Source organism: Ictidomys tridecemlineatus, chromosome 7, assembly GCF_052094955.1.
Source record: "Ictidomys tridecemlineatus isolate mIctTri1 chromosome 7, mIctTri1.hap1, whole genome shotgun sequence".
Classification (NCBI taxonomy): domain Eukaryota; kingdom Metazoa; phylum Chordata; class Mammalia; order Rodentia; family Sciuridae; genus Ictidomys; species Ictidomys tridecemlineatus.
Genome location: NC_135483.1, coordinates 149,469,384 through 149,495,052, shown reverse-complemented (window position 1 = coordinate 149,495,052; position 25,669 = coordinate 149,469,384). Strand labels below are relative to the sequence as shown.

Genomic DNA, 25,669 nt, shown 5'->3' with positions numbered 1-25,669 from the left:
TAGTGAAGGTGAAATATCTTATGATGTGATTTTGAAAGAAAGTAGGAAATTTTAATCAATCAATTAATTTTTTAATGATTTGAGTTGTTTGGACACACTTTTAAGAGAGAGAATTGTCTCACAAACACATGGTCTAGTACTGGAGAGTCATTCCACAACCTCATTTTAAAGCTTATTCTGACCTTATTTTTTTTTTTCCTGGAATTTCTCAGTGCTGTTTTCACCAAAAGTTGTGTTTATCCACTTTTGTTTGGTGAAGATCAAACAGAGAGTAAATGATAAGATTTATACTATAAAGCCTTTAAATATTTAGTCTTCTGCTTTTCTTGGTTCACTGATTCATGTTTGTAAGAGGCTTATGTCATGAGAATAACCCAAATCAAACTAACATGTCTTTGAAATCAAGACTGAATTGCCATTAGGGTTCAACCAAATTCAGATTATCCAAGAATCATATTCTTAAAAGGTATGGTTAGCTAAGATGCTTTTTTTTTCTTTAGGACTGCTATTAAAACTAAGAATATGATCAAGGAGAGGCAGTGCAATATGTTAGCAAGAACAAAGCTGTTGGCAGCTGACAGAATTGGATTCAAGTCCTGTTGTGGTAACATACCAACTGCACAGCCCTTGGCAAATTATGGAATTTTCTCAACTCTGTAGTTTCCGTGAGTGTGAAATGAACATTTGTGAATCTACCTTTTAGGTGTATTCTGAGGAACTAACTGAAATAGCACATATATAGTGCCTGGCACACAGTAGACAACTGGTGAGCACACGTCAAACTCTCCTGCTTCCACACTTTCCGATGTGTTAGATGGAGAAAAGATCAGATGAGAGGAGATTGTTATTTTTCAGGAATACATAGAAAAATGAAGTTTCACAATGTTAAAAAAGATGCAGAATTTCTTAAACTTGATTTTTAGTATTCTTTTCTAGTATTGGACCATGCGTCAGATAAAGCAAGTGGCCAATGTGTCAAGTGTCAGGCTTGGGGAAAATGTGATTGATCAGTTTTAATCTTGCTTGGAATTTGAATTTAGACTTAATAAAATGAGGGGCTGGGATTGTGGTTCAGCGGTAGAGCGCTCGCCTAGCAGGTGGGAGACCCTGGGTTTGATCCTCAGCACCACATAAAATAAATAAGTAAAATAAAGATATTGTGTCCAGTTACAACCCCAAACTAAATATTAAAAAGAATTTTAAAAAAGAATTAATAAAATGAATGTACAAATAAATTATGGCAACAGTTGGTCATAGAACAACTGATAGCAATGATAAATTGATATGAAAAATAAGATAATTTTAGAGGAGATTAGCAAGAATAAATCATTACAATAAAGCTGGAGTGTGGAGAATAGTCAATTGAAGCAAAGAGCAAAGCTAAGCTGGAATGAGTTTTTTTTTTTTTTGGTACTGGGGACTGAGCTCAGAGGCACTCGACCACTGAGCCACATCCCCAGCTCTATTTTATATTTTATTTAGTGGCAGGTTGTAACTCAGTTGCTTAGCACCTCACCATTTCTGAGGCTGGTTTTGAATTCACCATTCTCTGGTCTCAGCCTCCTGATCCACTGGGATTACAGGTGCGTGCCACCAAACCTGGTTCTGGAATGAATTTTTTGAGGCATGAATAGATATAAGGGTATAAAAATATATCATCTATACTTATGCTCCCTACTGATAACTCATTTTTGTTTTAGAAAGGCACAGGGATGGTGACCTACTTCTATACATCTGGGTTATTCACACAGATCCTATTATACAAACTACTGAAAGTTTGGCTAATTCAGTGACTACTTCTATTCAAAGTCAGTGTGAGTCATTATTATCTCTATTGCTGTCTAATTCTTAAAGCCTGGAGAAGTCAATAGGTCAGCATTTAGGAATTTTCCATTTAGTGACATTGATTCAATTCATTTCTTGGTGGTAGTTCTGCACATTTGCTCATAGACATTACTGGAAGCTCAAGAAAGATTAAAATAAAACACTAATAATTGAATTTAGGGTCAGTTTGAAAACAAAATTCAGAGGAAAGCTGTTAATGATGACTCAGTGCTGAAGCTACGTTGATGAACTAGCGATGGACTTAGGAGTGGAGCAGGAAACAAACAAACCTCAGTGTGCAGCTACTTTTGAACAACTTTCTGCTAACTGGAGAATCACAGATAAGAATATATTCACCATATTGGGAGAGTAAGCAAACCTCTGAATTGTATGCTTTTAAACTGTGGTATCACATGGATTATTTCTCTGATGACAACCTTTCCTCTCAGGTGATGGTGGGTCCATCTTGCACTCTTTAGGGTAATGTGCCCTCCAGATCAGGGTGCTCAGGGCTTTTGAAACTCTGCCTGCCTGTCTTCTTGGTCTGCTTGCTGAATATCTTTAATTCTTTCAGGCCCCTCTGTACCTTCTCCTTCTGAATTTTTTCTGACTCAAAGGGAATTTTATATCAAGGAGGTTTCTTTTTGTAATGTTCCTTTAACTCCCAATATACCACAGTCATTTCCTTTTCCAGTAGATTTGTGTATTGCTTGGTTCCACACTGAGTGGTGGGTGTTTGGCTATGAGAATCTGTTTTCCATGATTTCCGCTGTTGTTGTTGTTGTTGTTGATGTGTTCACGGAATGTCACCCTACTCAAAGGAAGTTGTCTGCCTGCCAGCTCTACAGGCTGTCAGAACCTGTAGGAGTGCTAATTGGAGCCAATCAAATGTTAACTGACCTGCTTCCACATTCCACTGACAAAGGAATTTCTACTATATGAAGTAGAAGGCTCAGTTCTGCTGGATACAAATGGCTGGGAAGTTAGCCAATCAGGGGAACAGCTTTTCTTGTCACTGGAAGCTATAAACTGGACTTCCTGATTTATTTTAGAAAATAATAAAAAAAAATGTATTTTGTTATTGACTATGTAGACAACAAACTTTAAAAAGTTGAAAGAATCTAGTTTAAAACTATGCACTGAATAGATTCTGTACTTCCCCTCCCCATCCATTCAAAAAAGACAATGTTTTTGGTGAAATTGGGAACCATTATGAAAGTGATTCTCAGTTGTATCATCAATTTTAGTATTTCCATTTATTATGTGTATAATTTGTTACCTCCAAAATTCAGGGGTCACCAAGCTGCTGGAAAAAGATCCTCAGTAGGAGGGACTAAAGGCCCTCTAAATGTGGCTTTGTGCAGTATTGGGTTAGTTTGTTCTTTCTGCCTTCTGTCATGAGGGCACACAGCAAGAAGACTCTCAGTAGACCAGACACTGGCACCTTGATCTTGGACTTCCCAGCCTCCAGAACTGTGAAAAAATAAAATTCTCTTCTTTATAAATTACTGACTCTCAGGCCTTTTATGATAGCAGCATGAAGTAGATTAAGACACCATTGTATTTGTTCTCAGATATGTAGAGCTCCTGATCTGAAATAGTGTAATGACTAATATTTCAAGATGAAACACATAAAAGTATTTGAAGCATTGCCAGGGATCAGTAATAGTCTATTTTTAGGTTCTTACAGTCATAAATATGAGAAAAAAATATATTTTAAGTACAACTTGAGTAGGTTTATTTTTATAGTGATCAAGAAGAGTTAAATGTTCTAATCTTTTCCTTAGTACATTTTGTGGGATGAGTTTATTCATTGAAGTGAAGAATTTGTGAACAAATAATAACAAAGATTGTGATACACATGGATTACGAGGGAAACAAAGACATGCAATATCCTATGAACTTCTGATGGTGTTGTCAAATGAGATACCTGTTTGAAGAGGAAACACTGCCACTGAAATCCAAAGGAGTAGGACTAAGAGAGTTTCAAACAGGTAAGAGCATGCCCACAGGAGGCAGGAAATAAATGGAGTGCTTGAGGGAAAAGAAGCCAATGCACTTGATAGGGAATGGGTCAAAAGATCAGAGTTTTGAGATGTAGTAGAGGGAGGTGAGGGCCAGATCAGGTAGCAGGTTGACATGACAGTATGGTCAGTATATTCACTGTGTGCCCACTAAAATGAACAAGTAAAAAAAACTTTATAATATAATGGGGATATTGTTTTTCTTTTTTACATTTTGATTGCCATTACCTTTTTTCTGTCATCAGAGGCCTCCATCTGCCTCATGCAGGGGTAGGGAGTGGAAATGATGTTAGCAAAGAAAGATAAGAAATTCAGCTTTGAGGGCTGGGGTTTTGGCTCCGTGGTAGAGTGCTCACCTAGCATGTGTGAGGCACTGGGTTTGATTCTCTGCACCACATATAAATAAATTAATCAAATAAAGGTCCACTGACAACCCCCCCCCCAAAAAAAAAAGAAAAAAAGACAAAAGGAAATTCAGCTTTGAATACCTCACCATTTGGGTATTCACTAATGAGTTGTGTAACACAATAGTCCTGCAATCCAGGCTTTGTTCTCACTAAAGTTTACAGACTTGTACACTAGGTTTATTATATACAATGGACAATGGGCACTTAGGAGACAAATCCAGAGATTTTTCTGCCATAAAGCATAGGAAAGCTCATCTCTTCTGCCCTGGAAATGCACAGAAAAGAGAACTCAAAGAAAAAGTATTTTCTACAAGTGGTCGTCTTACATCTTACCTGTAAGATGAAATCTTACCATAGGAACATATTCACTTGACAGTGAAAGCCTGAAGCAGAGAGGATGTTGCTGTGGCTTAGAGTTAGCTATGAATTATAATGTGGCCAATCCCAAACCTTCCTCAGTGCCTGTGTGGAATAGAGATCTAAGGAAACCCTTCCAGTCCTGTAGGGATCCCAGAGTTCATTTGAGATGGGACAATGTATCTGTCAAGATCTTGTAATGCTCACTGCAAGGGGTCAGAAGATCCTACACAGATGCCAAAGGGTTAATAGTTTCACTTGACATCCAGAGAGGGGATCTGGGTGAGATTTAGTGGAACTGGTAGCATTAGGGAAGACAGAGTGGCTCTGCCAGCAGGAAATGACTACTCTTCCCTGAATGAGTCAAATGAATAGAGCAGCCATGGATTTGGGCTGTAGACAGACAAGGGACACTGTGAAGACCAGGGTATGCAATGAGAGAAAGGACCTGCAGGTTTAGTCACAAGGCTACCTCATCTTCTTATAAATTCAGTTGTCTCCTTGGAAACAAACAAACAACAAACAACAACAACAACAAACAGTGGATAAGAGGAAATACAAAAGACTGAACATTTTACCAGACATGACTGAATTTTTGAAAAATAATACTTACATAAGATGACGACAAAATGGCATTATGATTACTTTTTTATATGTTAACATATTTAAGAAATAACCACTAAGTGTCTCTTATATACCATGCACACAGAATAAAACAGACCCTAGCTGGGCATGGTGGCACATGCCTGTAATTCTAGCAGCTTGGGAAGCTGAGGCAAGAGTTCTAAGCAACTCAGGGAGACCCTGTCTCTAAATAAAATACAAAATAATATTTCTGGGGATGTGGCTCAGTAGTTGAGTGCCACTGAGTTCAATCCCTGGTACTCCCCGCCCCCCCCAAAAATAAATAAACAGACCCTGGTCCCTGCCTCTGTGGAGCTTACCTTCAGTGAAGGTAGTTCAAAGTTGAAGTCATAAAAAAGCAAAGAGTAAAATTAGAAAAAATAAAGATGCTGCAATTTATTTTCATATATGAATAATGTACTATATTTAAAATTCTACAACAAGGTGGATGAGAAGTATTCTGTTGGTTGGACATTAAATTTAAATAACTTGCATTTTGTCATAGAGTCAGTGAGGGAGTCACAGAATTTCAGAGCAGGAAAGGACCTTGGAGTTCATCTGGCCCAACTTAGTTTGAGTAGTGAGGAAACTGACATCAGATAGGGAATTGCAGAGAAAATTGATGCTAGAGCTGGCGTTTGAATATATGTTCTTTAATATGAGTCCAGGGTTCTTGATAATAGAATAGACCTTCTGTTGAGATCTTGGTAGAAAATATTCTGCAATTCACCTATTTCATTCTCCTTGATATCAGAAGGCCCAGTTTCTAGAGATGGTTCTTATGAGCACTGAGAATGTAATGGGCAATTCTATGGTAGTTAAGTAGAGTAGGGGTTTAGGATAATAGACACTCCCTAGAGTGATTAGTTGATTCTCCTCTTTCTCCATGAAATTTGAAACATGGCCCAGAAAGAGCACAAGCAACTTCAGGAGCAGAGTGCCTGCTTACATGACAATATATGTAGTAGGAATATCTAGTTCATCACTCTACCATGCACAGGTTAGCTTCTTAATCAGTTGTGAAAGCTGTAGCAAGAAGTTCATTATAAAAAATGAATAAAATGCTGAAAGCTCTGAATGACTTACCCGGAAAGGATAAATCAGGTTTAAGTTCTCTCTGAAAGGTTGCCACTCTCACTTGCTGCTATAACTTTTTGCCACTGGGGGAAGGCAGAGCTGAGTTGAGTATGCCAGGAATGATTCATGCACTGCCACTCATCTTATGGTTCAGTTGACCAAGTAATGTTTCCCTTTCCTGATACAATATTTATAGTCCAGGCAAATGAGAATTATGGTATTGCCTGAATTTAATGTACATGTATTTTAATTACATTGAGGTCTAGGTGCTTTTCTGGGGCAGTTTCAAATGTACAGTATCACATGTACACTTATTTCATCCTTCATATGTGATATGTCAAAAAAAAGTTTGGAATGACTGAAATGAAGTTCAATGTATATGATATTCTAATCATACTGAAGGCTAGCTTTAACCCTGGTGCAAGATGAGAGGCAAAAGGGAAAGAAGCAGATTTTTTTTCAAAAATGAAAATGATAATATTTATGTATATATTGATAAAACCTAAAATACCATCTAATCCTTTCTTTCTTGCATTTCCTTTACCCTATCCCACTTAATTTAAAATGCCTTTAAATGTGTAACTCGTGACATTGTGTTAAACTATGTTGAAAACAAGAAAAACACACGCTTGGTCTCAGATTTGGCTAAACTTCTATAGTTAAAGAGACAACTTGCTGATATATTAATTTCCTTTCACTTGGGTGCGTAATATCAACCCATCTTTCTGCCATTGCATGCTTTGTTACTTGAGTATTACAGAGCCAGAGAACAAGCAGTAATGATTAAGAAAAAGAAAAAACTCACCTGTTTACCGTGATCATTGAGAGACACTTGTAGTATACTTTTGGTTTGGAAGTCATATGAATTGATCCATCTATTCTATCACAAAAAAATGTGGTAGTTAAGATGGGTATATTGGTTTCAGCTGAGTGTTTAAATATTTGCTGAATTGCCTATTATGACTGTATTTAACAGTGCTGAGGGGATTTGGAATGTATGGGAGCTTGTTATATATGTTTGAGGTATATGTGTGTGTGTATGTGTGAGTGTGAATATGTGTGTGTGTGTGTGTGTGTGTGAGAGAGAGAGAGAGAAAGAGAGAGAGAGAGAGAGAGAGACAGAGAGAGAGAGAGAGAGAGAGAGAGAAGAGAGGTGTTAAGACAGTAGGACTGCATTTGTTTTACTATATCAGGAAAAATATAAACACCATTTCTGATGTCTGCCTCCAGAAAAACAAAACTTTTCATAATAAATTCCACTTAGTCCACTTTATAACAGAGTTAGCCTGATTATTTATGCCATAAATTTTAGCATTTTGCACAGCACAGTTGTGTTAGTATAGGAAATTATTTTTGTAACTTAAGCAATAATAGTGAGATCTTTTCATCTTATTGAATATCATGTGAAAAACTGACTAAGTCAGCAAAGGAAACTTTCCTTCCCAATATCCAATTTAAGTACTCTTTGAGAAAGAGCTAATAAAAACATTTTTAAATAGATATTTTTTTCTTTGTGCTAAATGGATATTTGTAGGTATTTTTTAAAATTTTTTTTTGGCAATGAGATTGGGGTTTAAATACGGCTTATTGCATATGTAACTTTAACTTATCTCTCTTAATCACTTAAGAGAAAATATATATATCCATCATAAGGAAGATCTTATGGATTTCCTATGATTAATTTATCAACTTTCAGGTTCTTCAGTTGATAATCAAATCTTTTAGCTTCATGTTAGCATACTTGGCTTGCTCTTCAAATTGCACCTTGGCTAGTTGTTTATAGGTATTTGTTTTGAGTTTCTTCTATCATATTTATGAAAAAAAAATCTTACATTTTTTAATTTAAAAGTAGACAAAATTAATTTTTAAAGTTTTTGAGATAATTCTCTTGCATTGTTCCTTAGGAGAAATTTTTATGTTAAAATAATAGTAAGATAGGTAAACCATGACCAACGAAATTAAATTCTATTCACAAATGCAAAAAAACTTTCAAGAAAACTGCACAATGTTTTACTTGTGCACCTTCCTACATAACAAAGAAAGCCACAGCAGGTTTGAATGTAGGTGGTCTCCATAATTAACTGCTGCAAAGAACATATGTGATAATGGTGGAAACACTGATTTAGATGTCACTATATAAATAAATATCTATATGAATGCATGTAATATAAAATTAATTTATTTATAAGTCTACAGGTAATGTGTATAGATTTTGCAGTATCAGACATCAGAACTTCCATGTTAACTTATTTACAAGAAGCAAACTAATGATATTTGTAAATAAAATGATAGTACCATAACAGATAGAAAAGAATCATATAATTTAATTAATATGACAACTTCATTTAATGAACAAGTCAACCAGGGCTCAGATAGGTCAAGAATTTTGCCAGTGATCCAGCATGTTCATGATAGAACTAGAACTAGAACCCATTCATTTTGTTATTAGTGCTCTCAGACTGACTACATTTCCTATTCTGAATTAGAACTTCTTGATAAAGACAATGATTTGTTATTCTCCTCTCCTTCCTTGTCTCTCCTCTGGGAAAAAAATCAAAAGGTATTCTTGCTCCTCCAGAAGTATTTGGATAGTGCAAAGGACTACAGGTCCTGTCCTTCTTTGTGACACTTGATTCTTGTTTTCATGGATCATTCAGCTAAAGGCATGTGTGTGGCTCATTTTCCTCCTTCATTAAATGTATATTTTTAAAATATTTTAACCGTGCTTTGAGATCATTGTTTTATCACATACCAAACCTCTGGCCTGGAACCTTATGACATTATTGACTGAGCAGGAACTTTGTTAGCTATCAGGAAAGTCTCCAAAACAGGATTTGTTGAAAAATGAGAATTCACATTATCTGGAACTAGAATAAGAGTTCCTGCAGTGCAAGACTAAGTTTTCTAAATAAAACAGTTTTTAATGTCATTTATTTTCAGCTGTTAACATACTATCTTTTATACCTTCTTGTCTTTCCTTTTATTTTTATAAATTCAAATTTCATCATATAATAAAACCTTGGACTCCCAGGCTGTTTGGGGGATTTGTGTGTGTGTGTGTGTGTGTGTGTGTGTGTGTGTGTGCGTGTGTAGGCATGCATGTGTTTTCATTTCTTTTTCTGCAGTGCTTCCTCTTAGTTGGAAAGCCTCTTTTGGGTATAGACATCTAGGTACAATGTCACCAACAGAATTGAGCAATTTTTGTTTTTCTAACTTCTGTACCTCTGGCAAGCCTCACATGGGCTTCTATCAGTGTAATGGCATCTTCAACTTGAGCCAAGTGCAGGTTATTAGGTTACAAGTGCCAAAAATGATGAGCCGTCTCCACACTTCATCCAGCATGAATAAAAGCAAGATTGTAAAATAATTATAATCTCTTGAAGCAGAGCCAGCCCTGCAACCCGAGCCCATCTTTCTTCATTAATTTGTATACAGTTCTTATTTTAACAGGACAAACTTTTTTTTTTCCAGAGGGTACTCACATGGGACTGCTGAACCAGCTGTACAACTTTTATTTTGAAGAAAAAAAGTTGAGCCTCAGAACAGGCTGTTTTAAAGACAGGGAGGGACTTATCCTTTCCGAGCTTGACCAGCATGTGGAAGGAGCGCTCTCATGGCTGCTGCAATAACTTAGGGAGCTCCTACCTGGGTGACACTTGGGGTAGGCAGTTTTCTGTTTGTTTTGTTCTGTTTCCGAGGGCCCGTATGCTCCTCTGGCCCATATCAACGTGACTCTTGGTGGTTTTTGCACACCCTGCTCTGTGGGGGAGTGCCCCAACGTGCCTGTCTTATGTGGCCTCTATGGACACACTGCTCAGCTGGCAGAGAGCAGGGAAGTTTTCTCCCAGCACCCAAAAAGAGAAAGAGGAAACCACTTTTTCCTTCTGGCCTCCTTGCAGCACGATAGATCAGGATAAGCTTCCACATTCCCTCCCTGGATTTTCTGGAGTGGCTTCCAGGAAGAAGTTCAACTTTCACCTTTAAATGGATGACCACGTCACAATCAGGAAGAAACATCTCCAAAGACCCATCTTTAGGTGAGTAATGTTAGTCCCAGGTGGCTCAAGGGCTCTCAGGAACAATCCTTCCTCTCCTTCATCCTTAACTTCGGGATTTGCACAGTAAGATACAGCAAAACAATGAAGAATGCCTGAAGTTAACTTTGTGCATGCTGAAGGAGTCCTTTTATTTTCTATTTTCTGAAACTCTGTACCCAAGCTCTTATCAACTCCTCAAAATATATTTTAAAAAAATCTTAACTATTCAAGCACATGAGTGACACTGCACTGGAAAAAAACTTTTGAAACATTATGCAATCCCTCACTGTTTCTGAGGGCTGTGGCACAGCCCTCCGAATAGGAAATATTGTGCTTGGTTCTTTCAACTGATTACACTCAAGGGCAGTATTTTAGTGCTGCAAATGCTAGATCTTTCTGAAGTAATGTGTTGTGAGGTAAATTTGAACTTGAGAGCTACTGTTCTAGAGTTCCCATTTTATAGCTCATTCAGGAATATCAGACCAACAGTTCATGAAATAATGGAGCAAATGGAAAAATTGTACACTGTGGGAAAAATCTGTGGCCAGGCAAAATGTGGGTAAAGATTAAAATATTGAGCTAAGGTTTTATTTGGGAGGAAAGGACACTCTCTGTGGGAGAAGAAACTTCTCCATTGATTCTTTAACTCCTGATTCCTTAGCTTATGTACTTTTAGTAATTTTAAAGTAGCTAGAAAATGAACACAACAATTGCTTCCTCATAAAACAGATTTTTTTTAAAAAAAGAAAGAATTATATGTCAGTCTTAGGTTTTTCCCAAGGCAATATTCTAAACATGTAGAGATACTAAACATTATCAATAGAAAGTGTTAAAGTCAAGTTGCAACCACTGGCTGTTGATCTAGAATTAAATACAGAATAATAAAGTATATGGATGGAATTTCTGGCATTCTGTGGTTGTTACATAATGAATAATAGTGGACTTTAAAGACTATAATTATGTTAAGTGTGACTATTTTTTGTGTATTAAAGATTTCTACAATATTACTAATAAAAACAACATACTTTCATAATGCTTAAGACACAGAGCTAGTGCAAATTTGTTTTAAATACTTCTTTGACCCTAAGTTATACTTAAGTTCATACATATGCTTTTAATGATTTTTTTATTCAGTACTGAGGATTTAAACCAGGGCATCATGCTAAATTCATACAGTGGATTTAATATCACAATCTGTACCTACTTAAATATGTATTTGCAAATACTATGGAGCAACTGCAGTAAATAATAATAATAAAAAATCCAGAATGGCTTCCCAAATGTGAATTCACCTGCCAAATTTCCTCAAAACTTCTCCTTATCCTAAGTAATTAATCTCTACTTTTTCCCAAGTGCACATATGATTTCAAAAAGGCAGGATATTTGCACTGATGATTCCAAATTCAACTCCAATAAGATACCACTCAAACAGACCACCCATAGTAGTTTGGGAAGGCAAGGTACTGGAAAAACAAAAAACAAAAAACAGGTCACCTATCCATTATTGCTGATGTATTATCCTACTGGAGAGTGCTTGTGATTGAGGCAGGTGGTCTCCATGCCAAATCCACACTCAGTCCTGATGAATTGTATACTTAGGTGCTACTTGCAGGTGTATTGCAATCTAACTACACTATATGTGGTGGTTGACTTTGATAGAAAGAACAGATTCTTTGTGAAAATTGATATTCTTTGCCCAGATAACTAGAATGAAATTTAGTGGATTAAAATGATGGCTTCTTGATACTGTTAATCTAAAAGAGAAAAGGTAGCTACCAGAAAGATTATATCAGAAAATTGTTTTAAAACAAAACTGATGAAAGAAGGTCAAGGCTAGATGTGGGAATTGGGAATTTATTGATCAGCTGGCACCTTGACAATTGGCATTGCTTTGATTAGGGTTTGATGGGGATGAGGGAAAGAGAATTGGATTCAAATAATTAGGCACCATTCCTCAGAGAGAATTTTGGCTGATACTCAGTAAAATACAGCCTTGACATCCTGAGAGCTAGTTGTACTCTTTGGCAAGCTGGTAAGTGGATTAGGCTTGCCTTTGGCACATTTGCTTTCATGGCATGCCACATTTCATTTTCTTTGTTGGCTTTCTTGGACAGGTATCTTGTCCCCTTGGCTATCCTGAACTATACCTAGTGACTCACATTGAGACATCTTTCTCAGGCTTGACTTTTCTGGTCAGAGATCCATTTACCAGACCTTTCCTTCTTATTATGTCCTTGTCTGTGCTGTACTTTCTAAGGGACTTGCACATGGGTTATCATATCCACTTGATTAGCAAATGTTTCACTTGTGCTAGAGAAACCAGTTACAAAATTTAAAAAAATTAAAAAACAAAACAAAACAAAAACAACAACCACAACTTGGTTGCTTATAGACAATTCATTTAAATGTCAATTATTGATACAGATCAGCTCAGGGATTTTTGTTTGGAAATATCTGAATTTTGACACCATTCCAAATTTCTCTATATAAGCTGCTTTTCCCTCCCTGTAATTAAACACTTGCATTTAATTCAACTCATTTGGTATTCTTTGAGGGACTTTGAGCTCCCTAGACATATCATCTAGTACTTATGATGGTACAATCAGATGATGTGCCACAAAAGAGACAATAGTGTCCTGGGAAAGCAGATCTGAAGAATAATTAATTTGCATATCTAAATTACCTGAGAGAGAAGAGATCAAGAGGTTTACTTATTTCTTTAAAAAGTAATTAAAAATCAACCAATAGCATAAGTTCCCTAAATTTCACAAAGTAGAACTCATCCCTCAAGTGGAAAAAGTAGGATGAGAGTTTTGGAGTAGATGGTGTTCATTTAAATTCCATAGCTGAATGAGATACCAAGAAGTCTGGGAGGAATCTGACATTATTCAGATACAGTATCTAAGAATGTCTAGGCCTCCTACAATAAAGATTCCCAGATCATCTCACATAGTTAGTTACCAATCTATTTTTAAAACATCTTCCTTGGACATTTTAGATTTATATTTTCATATCATGTCTGTAAGGCAAAGAGAAAAGGCATAGTTCCTTTAATCACTAATGAAGGAGCATCTATATCTATCATCTTGCTTTTGTATATCATGCAGAACTTTGGGATCAATGAGACTACTCAGCCCTGAGCTTTTAAAATTGGTAACTCTTGAACACATTTTGTAGCTCTTTCTGCAAATGCTCTTATAGCTTAGGCTTGTCTAGATGAATCTCCTTTTACTCAAGAGAAACACTTAAAGTTTTATCATTTCCTAGGAAGAAAACACATCAAAAAAAGTATTTTCATATATTTCAACCAACAACACTGAGTTCTGACCCTCAGCACTTACATAATCAAATTAAATAGATCCTTAAAATCCAAGGTGTAAACCAACACTTAGTATTAAATGTTTTTCATGGACATATGACTTCAGGCTTTTAAAAACTTCCTTTTCTATATTCCTAGAGAAGTTTATCTCTGGCAATTATAATAATTTATCTTTATGCAAACAAGTCATCAGTTTATGTTTTAATATTATATATAACACATTCAAGTGAAGAACCTTAATGTAACTTCAGTAGAACTATAAATGAAAACATTTCAATCTTACTGTATACTCATATTGTTTAGTAAGTTTTCAATATACACATGCTGTAAATCAACCTTAGATTGTGATATCAAGAAAAATCTATTTCTCCTCAAATAAATATTGTACCTGTATAAAGACTTTTCATCTGAATTTTATTTCCATGAAGAGTTATCTGGGATTTTACTAGAATGATCTCCTCCAATTTGATTTGATATTGCATTATTTTTTTCAATTCTATTGTGTGTACCTTTGCACTTGTTGTTTCAAATTCTTTCTAGAAGAGTGAAAAAAAAAGAATTTGAAAAATAAATGGAAATGATTTTTACAGGCTAGCCTTTATATAGTGTTCTTTGGAACCAACAACTTTTTGAACCTTTTTTAGTGTTCAAACGTTATCTTTGTGGTGATTTTTCATTAGAAGTAACACTAAAAAGTCACAAGTAATATCCAACTATGCAAATGGTTCTCCATCAGCCCTAGCATTGAGGACTGGTCTATTAATCTGGGATCTGAGACACTAAAGCGTTATGCTGCCAGAGCCCAAGACTAATGAAAATCACATTGGGATCTTAACATCATTTAGTACATGCCGTTTCTTTTCTTTATGTGTTTTCAAAAGTTTTATTTTTACAAGTATCTGTTAGTGGTGGAATTCTGAGAGTGTTTTTGGCAGACATATTCCTTTCACACTGAAATGTAGAAAGCAGTAGAATGGAATAAGAAAGACTAGAAAAAGACCTTAATTTTGTTTTGGGGCCTCCTGGGAGTGGTTAGTGGCCTGTTGTGGTGTCTGAATTCTAATTTCAAGGTTCAAGATTTATTATTTATATAGGAATAGAATAAGCCATGTTATACATTTATCATAAATATCCATTATATATTTAAAATCATAAACATTTCAGAGTGGAATCATTTTTGTCTATTCATTCACTAGCTCAATATAAAAGTTAAGCTGAAAATGCTAACATGAAAAGACAACACCATATTTCAGATTTTTATACATGAATAAGGAGGAACATCAGACTGACTGTCATAGTGCTTTGGGGATAATTTTTAAAAACCTGAACAAATAAAATAAAACGTAAAATTCACTTCAAAATGTAAAGAAATCATGATACATTTTTGGATTTTTGTTTTGTATTTGTTTTTATGATTCTCTTTGATTTAAGCCTCTCTCTAACACCTTTCTCTCATCAGAAGTACATGCTTTAGATAGAGAAAAAAATGGTACAAAGTCATGCAAGTGAAAAGAAAGTACATAGAAAAATAATTAATAATGTGCTGATGAAGTGGTATAATACATAAATATCTCCTCTTTTATGCAACAAGTTTTCTCATAGGAAGCTCTGCCAATCAAATCTGAAATAAATGTAATTCTTTCTTTATAAAAATATTTTTATCAGTGTTTGGCTGTAAGATAAAATGGATTGGGAATTTGTTTAGTTAAAGAAAAGAGAGAGAGAAAGAGAGAGAAATAAGGAACATGAATTTACCTGTTAGGGTAATGTGGTCATTGGAAATTCAGTTTTAGAGATTAAAAAAATGTGAATGATGATTTTTATACAAGTGATGATTAATTGACAAAACCAAGCAATTATATTTGTTATTTTTCCTTGTTATTAGAGTGAAAAAATACACTTATAAAATGAACATAGGGTAATGAATATAAAGTTTATAACACTGTAGGGCATGATACTGATTAATAGAAGAACACATTTATTTTATAGCAGACATGTTTATTAAAAATTAATGTTTTTTGTTGCGCTCAGGGTATTATAGTGCTGCGAGTTAAAGCTCCTTTAAGATTTATAGCACAAGAAGCAGACACAAATTGGTCTTTAAAATAAATTACAAAGACCAAAGCAAAAACACATTTGAATGTAAGGCAAGTAATGTTCAACATGAAAAAAATTATCAGACCTTACTATACTTATTTAGTTTTCTAGTTGCAAAAGTACCTTTAAGTGGTCATCATCAATTGATAAACTAATTTGTTATACATTTTAATGTAATGCAGTAAGTAATTTACTCACTCCAGTATTATTTCATCCACAGTCAACCCACATTTAAAATTTCTCCAGTAAACTTACCATCATTAGCAGCAGCAGCAGCAGCAGCAGCAGGTATTAATATTAATACTAAGAACTACTTTTCATTGAACCATTATTGTATTTGTAGACAAGTCACATACATAGAATCTTCAGGGAAACTCCAGAAAGAGGTATGAAATTGACAATTCATGGTTTTGGGTGTAGGAGGAGCAGGGAGTAGTTTGAAGCATGGGAAACTATGCAAACCTCATTGTCTAAGTAGAGTAGGGATACTGTGTTTATCTGGGGGTGCTGGTGTGATTTAGAAATGACTTTTCATATAAAGATTTGAAATGTCTGAAATGAGGAAAATCAAAATATTCAAGTACAATGATTTAATAGTTTTATATCATCTGGAAATTTTTATATTTTGAGTAATCAGCTTTTTATACACAGAAGGAAGAAAGGAAGGAAGGAAGGAAGGAAGGAAGGAAGGAAGGAAGGAAGGAAGGAAGGAAGGAAGGAAGGAAGGAAGGAAGGAAGGAAAGAAGGATCAGTCATACTGTGGTACTTACTTGAAAGATGACCTGTAGGTCCAAAGGGAGAGAGTAGTTTTAAAAAAGTCTGCAGCATTTGTAAACTCAGACTCTTCATTTCTGTGACTGGACATACATAGTTTTGACAGTTTGTTCTCATGGGAAAGCTTCAGTTTATTTATGTATTTGATTACAGTCACTTGGATATGAACTCTAATTGAGGAAAATTCAACATTTCCTGAATCGGAGTTGCTGAAAGTGGATGGGCAAGTTAGTTCATTTGAAGGAAATGATGATAATACTTCATATTTGTTATCTGTGTGGCCTCCATGCCTGCTCTATCGAAGCCCTGCTTTTTGTTATGAAGAAGAAGCATTAATTCTGAGTCAAAGTGATGTTCACTTTTAGTGTTTTGATAACTCCAGACATTGATGTTTTAGGATGTAATTTTTAGAAGAATTTACTAAACAGATATGCAATCATTAATTATATATTTATTAACCAACTGTTTTATAGACATTAAAAATTATGGGCTTTTACTATGGAAATCACTTCAGCTTTGAATATATCAATATTGACTTTTCAGGATCAAAAAGTTCAGAACTAATTGGTTAAAGATCAAAGGTAATGAAAAACAGTAGGGCTATGTCAGCAACACATGGAAGTGACAATCTCAGGATTCCTAATTGAGGAAGGAAAGGAAAATCCCACAAGGCCAAGTCACTCCTAAATTACATCATTTAATCATACTTTGGATGTGAGCAGGGATAGGGGGCCCACTTGTTTGTTAGAGAACTCCAATGAATGTTATGTTGCAAATGCTTAGACCCAAAACAGCAGCTGTGTTAGAGCAATGTGAAGCAACATTCAAAGAACAAAAGGGACCTGCACATGTCTAGGCCCACGTATTGTGCTTTTGCTGTCTAGTTTAGTGCCATCCAGTTGTTTCTGACTGTAAGATCCAGTGGCATTTTATCTATATCTTTTTATGGCACAGACTTCTTCATTTTATCATAATTTCTTGATAGAAGTAATTATACTCTCTCCAGACAACCTCTGACATTCCTAAGGCTAAATCAACATTTAATTCATCTGTATTTCTCATAACTTTTAGGAGACATGTGTTTCATAAGTAAGTACTAAGCCAAGTCTTTAAACTTAAATACCTAAAGGGTTCAGTTTGGTATTATAAATATGTGAAATAGGATTTGTGAGGAACAGTGGTGATCAGAATTAAAAAGTATTTATTTTATTTTTTTTTTTAAAAAAAGAAAAACACTGAAAGACTAAACAAAATCCAGCTGCACACTGCTAACTAGTGACCCTTGACATGAATGAATGATAGGATAAATAATTTATTTTGTTAGATCCACATAGTGGTCATCTCTCTGTTTCTAGGGTGAATGGCAGCTAGTAAAGATTTGCTGGGAATTCTGGCAGCTATGTCCAAGAGGATTACAGGGAGAATGTGTATTTGGTTCTTATTTCTAACATTTGTCCATAATGAAAAAGCAAATATTCTCCACCACATAATGTACTGATTACTTATATATTATTTTGTAGCATTAAAGGTAAAGATGATACATAGTTTTTCAATGAATAAATGGATGTGTATTAACCTTGACTTGATTTATTCTAGCATCATGAAAATTAGCTCATTCTACCTTCAAACAACTATGACTTGTTAGAGAATATTTCCTTAAATTGAAATTTGTCCTCCTACCAATACAACTTTTTTCTCCTTGGTAGAACTGGAACAAGGAGGATCCACAGTCTTTCAAAGGACAGCTTTTCAAACAATGAAGACAATTGTGTCAGCTTTGCTATTAATAAATATTCCCCAAATATCATGGCTTAGAAGTACCTTAGCAGGTGGGTGGGATGAGTGGTTCTGCTGGTCTGTGTAAAAGGCTTGGGTGATCTCAGTGGGGCTTTCTCATGCACCTGGGCCAGATGTGGGTTTGTTGTGGGCTGGGTGATAAGGGGGTTCCTTGGTTCCATGACAGCTTTCTTCCATTGTGTCTCTCGATGAGGCTATCCCGTAGGCTAGCCTGGACAGGTCTCATTATAGTTGTGGGAAGTAGAAACACCTTTTTAAGATTTCAAGTCTGATTAAGTTGCTGCTGTCCCATTGGAAATGTGAAGTCAGAGGGCCCAACCCGAAGTGGGAGCAAAAGGACACTGTACAACATAATATCAGAAGATAGAGACACAGAGAAGCACATACGATTATGGCAGTTAATGCAGTAAATCTTCTCTGATGGTGTGTGTGCTTTTTCTGATTTTATTCTTTTCTTTAGTTCATCTATTGTTCATTCAGCCACTGAAGAGACAGCATATAAATTGAAACTTTCTTTCATGTTATAAACTGGTTGGGGTGACTAGTGAGGATAGGAAACAAATATTAACAGAGCAGAAGGTCCAGATGACTGTCACATGGGCTGTGGGTCAAATGTGGTTCAACTGACTTCAGGGTCACAGCATGCCTGAGATTCCTGGTTTAAAAAGTTTTAATAAGTTAAAAGTCTTATTTAATTGCCTAAAAAAATGAGCTCTTACCCTGATAATGACTGCTCACATTTCCTGGTTCCTTTTGGATAATTGATTTTCACCAAGTGTCATGCTAGCACACTTGAAGAAATTCATTATTTTAATAGAAGCTGAATGTGATTTATTGCATAATTTTGGACAATTCAATCCCATTTATAACTAATACTATGACACAGAAAGAAAGCTTTGTAGTAATAATAAAATAAAGCCTCCTTGTACATTTGAATTTGATTCAAGTCACATCCATAATGTGTAATCTCTTGGGATTGAGGTTTATTATCTTTTTAAAAAATTATTTATTTATGGGATAGATGTATGGTAATGTTTTCTGTTTTACTGAATCCTCCCAAAACCACTATAATAGGTAAATATTTTTGTAAAAAGCAACAAATTATATAGCCTCTCTTTTGAATCAGTGATTAACAAAATGAATCTGTTTGTTACTGACATTAGAATGGCAGCTTACAAAACACCAACAAAATCAAAATAAGCTTCTGCAATTTTTGCCACAGAGATTCTGACTCACTAGGTCTGAGGTATAAAGCTTTGGCGTATTTCTAGAAAATATCCATTTTGTGCTGATCCAAACTGAGATTTGGTATCTACTTTCCTTAATGGTATAAATAATATATAATTAATCTTAGAAATGGAAGAACAGAGTAATCTGGAAAATCTTTTAATAACATCAGCATCATTGTTGGAAATTAAACTTTCTTTCCTTCCTTCCTTCTTTCTATTTTCCATTTAAAAACTCTGTTAGGTTCAGGGGATTTGTGAACATAAAGAGGGTTAATTTTTCTCCTTTAAAAAGTATTAAACACCACTTTTAAATGATATAGGTCAATTAAGAACAGAAGCAAACTCCCATGAACTCCAAAGCAGTGACTCTCAACATTGGCTATGTCTTGTCATCACTGGGGGGTTTTTAAAATCCCAATGTTCAGGTGATATTTCTAACCTCTTATATTAAAATAGCTAGGTGAGATCCAGGAGTCAGTTTTTCTCAGACTCCCTCATCTTCTAGTACACAGACAAGTTTGACAGTTACAGCCGTAAAGAGAAGCACATAGAATATGCAGTGTAGAATACTTGAAGGTGACCTTCAAAGGGGAAATGGGATTTTGAGAGGGAAAGGGAAGAAGGATAAGGGCATCTGGAAGATGGTAGAACATGAATAAAGCTTGGGAATATGGAAGTGCCTGGAGTGTTTGGAAAAATTGGGGGAATAGAGAGACTCCTGACCAGCATAGAACCTTTCATCTCTGAGTGGAGAGATGTGTGACTGAAAGTTTTGTTAAAGAAAGACATTCAAGGGCTATGCTGTACGGATCTTGTAAATATGTGCTGTCACCCATGTGGACTAATTTCAAAAATGATAAATCCAAAGAGCTGAACTCCTGAGCTCAGCATTTCTAAAATGCCCTTTTGTCATAGAACATCATCCTCCTGAGATATCTGAACAAAAGCATCACATAAGTTTGGTTAATCTGCTTGTCCTGTTCATTCATCTCTTAGGGAATTACAAAGCATATTAGAAGTTTACAAAGCATATTAGAAGTTTTTCAGCAAAAGTTGAGTTTATCTACTTTAAAACATCTCAAAACTTTCCAATTATGCATAATCCTTATTAATATCCCTAGAAAGTAGTATTTCAAAGAAACACTAAGTTTCCTCCCCTAAATTTTCCCCAAATATACCTCCTTAATTTTTCTGAAATTCATTTCCCTACAGCTCATATTTTTTTTCTTCCTTTAACAATAATTTCTTATTTATATTATCTGAAGATAGTCTGCCCCCCCCAAATTTTTCCACAGTTAACATTTTTCATCTCCTCTCAGAGAATCTAGCCAAACAAAGTTGCCTAGTTGAGAGAGTAATGTTTTATTACATAACTGTAATGGTGTGAGTTTAAAAAAAGGAAGAAGAAATATTTTGAAAAGATTGAGAAACAACGAACAATGTCACATTATTGAAACAGCTGAGGGTAAATTAAGAAATAACAGATGGAAGTTCTGTGTGGATTATCACACCCAGGTGTCATTGCACACAAGCTTGGCAGCGTATTACCTAGCTCTTGAGCCTTTCTCTACATTTCATCCTGAAGAGATTTTTTGTTCAAAGCTTTACCCTTAAATTTACAATTAGTGAAAAGTGTGCAATTCAAAATCTGCAAGTAATATGTTTTGAATAATGATAGTGTTGTTGTATAGAGCCTTAAGAACAAAGGATTGCCATTACAGATTTTATCTTTATAACAGACAATGTTAGGAAACTTTAATGCATATGCCAGACCAATAGTATAAGTCTCTTTGAGGCCTGGTCCATTAGTTCTAGCCAAAGAAATGATTTAAATTTCCCCAAATACATTTTTTTTCTATTTAGAATTGCTTAATACTTAATATTTTTCTTCTAGAGGTGGAGAAAGGGGAAAAACTGACCCAAAGTAAATTATCACTGTCATGTGACTTACTGTGATGAGTACACAAACATTGATTTGTCACGTCACATATGATGCACATGCTAGGAATTTTAGGACATGAAGTACTGTCTCCAGAAAAAAATAAAGAAAGGAGGGAAAAGAAAGATCAAGTTCAGGCTTTTGCTTTGAAAGTGTTTCTAAACAGAAGAGATTTGTTGCTCTCAAAATATAAACAACATTTTCTTATGCAGCAGAAAGACCCTTGAGATAGTGAAGGATGTGGCGTCTAGGTTGTGCAAAACTAGAGCTAGATTTCATTATAATTTCATTAGTAGAAGTGATTAAAATAATAATCCGAGAGTAGCCATCCTATTAATCTATATCATGCCTTTCATGAATTTTCCAATATCCAAAATGCTTACTATTCACTTTTTAAAATTTAGTGTAATTGTGGCCATTCTTGAAGGACATAAAATATTTTACTTCATTGGAATTTTTTTTCTGAACTATTATACTAAGAATTTATTTTCTGAGAAGAAAAATCCTAAGTCTGTTAGGCAAATCATATAATGCTCTTAGAAGTTCATTGTTTTCTTTTTAAAGAATCAAATATTTAGAATATTTTATGTGGTAGATAGTTATAGAGACACAATTGGTGTAAAATTTCTCTTCTGTACTCATTAGTTCATGATGCTTGCTTTAATAATAACCTTCCAAAAATCAGTGCTAATTGAAAAAATGGAAATACTTTCTGACCACATTCTGGGAGCCAAACAGCTATACTAAATTGATCTTTAAGTTAAATATTATATAAAAATTCTTACTGATTCATCTATATCAGCTTTTAGATAAATTGATTGTGGAAGCTGAGCAGCTAAAGTTGAAAAATTTTGATCAGTGCATATCACCTGGATAATTTGTTCTGCTTTATCTTTCTTCTATCTAGCAACACATTATTCCCCTCTATGCCAATTTAGCTCAGTGGGCAATTTAGGCTCCCTGCTCCATTCAATGGAAGCTATGTCAATGCAGAGCTGGTGAAGGGCCTTAACTTACATTTAATTACTTTTCTTCTCCTTCTATTTTTTCTGATATAAATGTCTAGGTGACAATATGATGCTGCTCCTTTCCATTCCCTTCTGTTTTTTTCCTTTATCCTTTCCTTTGCCAGACATCAAAATATCTAGTGTTTCTTATGTGAGATTCATTTGTTATATACTCAAAAAACTAATGGTTATGCCAATTAGTTTGTTGTTCTACCTACATCTGTTTAAATATTGGAGCACTTAAACAATGGGTCTAAATCTGAGCAGAGTAGCCTTAGAACTCCCAGGAGGCTTCTGGATTTTTCCCTTCAATAATAGGACTCTTAGGGAAGGTCTGGAATTCCACATTGAAGACTCAGTGTACAACACTTAGGTGATGTTTCTGTAACTTCCTGAGTTACTCAGACATGTCCTTTCAAAATAATTTTCCCTTAGATTTTTGACTCCAAGTAACAGTTCAATCTCTTTTCTACTCATTAGTCTTTTAAATGTCGATTTTATTTCTTATTAACTTCTCTAGTCCCTTACAGAAATGTCTCTGCTATAATCTCAGCTATCTTCTCTTAAGTGATTCCTAAATTACCATTTGAGGCTCAACTCTATCCTAAGTAACATTTTACATTTCTTCCCATGTCTTAGACAGGACCAACTGATAACCTCCTGATATATGATACTATTCTATCCAAAGAGATTCATAACTAATACCTACTGCTCTGTAAGAATAAGTTCCAAATCATATGTGTGAATATTCCTGCAAACTTTGTCCCTTGAAATGCTAGTGCTCCCTGAGACTCAACAGTTCACACCCACAATGATACACTCAAACATAAAAACACAAACCTATACATTCCCAGTAAAATGATGGGATTCCCCAGAACTGTATGTTTATGCTAAATGAAAATATCTGAGAGAAAGATATAATATTTAGTGTTCTCATAATTATGAGGGAATTTCCTTTACACTAAATATCTGCTAATACAGCAAATTCTTCAGTAAACTATTGTTTGAGAAATATTGCTTAGAGAAACAGCTTAACATGGCTGTTTTGAGCCTCTTTGTTGATGGCTATTGAAGAAAGCACAAAACATTTTCCTATACTTCTAATCCCCTTGTCATTCAGACTTGAAATCTCAGTTTTGATCCCTCATCACTTCTTGTCTTCTGTAACAAAACAATTGTCCAGTTCTTTCAATTATGTTCATATAAAATTTCTTGTTTCTCTGTTCTTCTCTTTGTGCCTCTTTACATCAAAGCCTTTTACCCTGTCATCTAAAATCTCGCATTTTGCAAATTGCGCTTCTAATCCCCAGCCTCCTTTCCACGGTTCCTTGGTTCTGGAATTAGCAAATAAGACACTAATGTTTTGCCATGGTTTCATCACTTCTGTAATTTGCACTGACTCTTCATTTCTACCAAGTAAAGCTGATTCTTCTGGCATTCCTAGCCCTTTATATCTACTCTCCATCTGCCTTACCTTTTTTCTCCTTTCACAATTCCTGTGCTGAAGTCATTCTGGATGACTCCCTGTTCCCTAGGACCTGTTTGTGCTTCCCTTTGTCTACTTTGCTTTCTCTGCTTCAATGCTGCTCCTCAACTCCTGTCTGAACTATTTTCTATCTTTGTTGTACAAGTCTTAGTTCAAATGCTAATGTTCTCAAATTCTTCCAGCCAGATAAGCTTTTTTTTTTTCCTCCTTGTTTTTGGACTTTAATGGCAATAGTACTTTATGTGTAGCTGTGTATTTCTGAGAATATTTGTCTAAAAAATTTGTGTTAATTGAATGTGTGCCCTAGTTTTCCCTTCTTACTATGAACTTATTGATGAATGATAACTTGTCATAATCACACAATAACATAATAATCAAGTTATAAAGACCTTATTTCTCGTACAACTCTCTTATTTCACAGATAAGTGAAGAGCTCTAAAACATTGATTGCTTATCTAGTTCTCATAGCTTGTTAGCTCTAGATCAAGACTAGAACACAATCCTTTGGTCTTTCTAGCTTAATTTATTTGCATTTTTTGCTCTTCTATCCTGTAGAAGTAATAACCACTGAACATTCAGTATATGCCAGGATTTTACCTACATCACATCTAATTGAAAGAGCAGTATGAGTGTGGGCAATAGTCTTCCCATATCACAGATGAAGAAACTGAAATGCGGGGAGGTTGAGTTACTTGGCTAGGTAGAGGAGTTTAGAATTAAAGCCAAGTCCACTTGCTTCCAGAATCAAAGACTATGAATAAAAAGAGCTATGCAGTTTACAGTGGGCATTTGGAACAGTCATCTTAGGATCCTGAAGATTTGCATATCCATCCAAGAACCAAGTCTCAGGATTTAAAATGACTACATTTAGTTGTCGGGGAATTATAAGTTATATCCACTGTGTAATATGACTTCTGGAATGGCTAATGCAAAACTGGATATTTACCTAGCTCTGGTGAGATTTTAGAGCAAAATTTCTCAATCTCAACACCACTAACTTTTTCAAACAGATAATTCTTTATCATAGGGAATAACTTGTGAATTGTTAGACAGCTTCCTTGGTCTCTATTTCTAGAATTCCAGTGGCATACGGTAGTTGTGTAGAAAAAAAAAATGACTCCAGGCATTATCAAGTGTCCCTATATATTTACAAAATCATGCTTAATTAAGAACCACTGGTTTGGAGTAATTGAAACTCTAATGCATGTCTGGTGGAGCTAAAAATAAGCTCAACTTTGGAAAACTGGTTTGTATTGTTGGCCACAGTTAAATATATGTATGTCCAGAAATTCTACACCCGACAGAGAATACTATTACCATATAGTCCTCAGAGACCTGTATGTAAGCATAGTCTTAGAAAGTATTAGTCATAACAACTCAAAACAAACAAACAACAACAACAGCAGCAGCAGAAGGGATACAACTCAAGGAAGGATGAACCGAATACACATGCAGCTGATATCACAAAGTATGCTAATATCACAAACATAATATTGAATGCAAGAAGCCAGGCACATGACTTACCTACTCTATGGTTCCATTTCTTTAAATTCTACACAGAGCAATACTTACACAGGACAGTGGATAACCCTGGAACCATACTGGAAGTGACCCTGTGGTTTCTGGGTTTGAAAATATTCTGGGTTTTGTTGTTTTGTTTTTGATCTGGAT

The 25,669-nt window shown here is 35.2% G+C and overlaps 1 protein-coding gene across 6 annotated transcripts in view; it reads left to right on the top strand.

The window, feature by feature from the left end:
• Positions 1-25,669, top strand: part of Pde1a (phosphodiesterase 1A) — a 322,491-nt gene that overhangs the window by 73,844 nt on the left and 222,978 nt on the right. Inside the window, exon 1 of one of the 6 annotated variants that reach the window (XM_013358306.4) lies at positions 9,868-10,350. The exons of the other annotated variants lie outside the window; for them this stretch is intronic. Coding sequence (XP_013213760.1) covers positions 10,298-10,350 — 53 coding nt within the window. The 5' untranslated portion in view covers positions 9,868-10,297. Of the gene's footprint in view, positions 1-9,867; positions 10,351-25,669 lie in introns of those variants that run through there. 6 annotated transcript variants of the gene reach the window in all.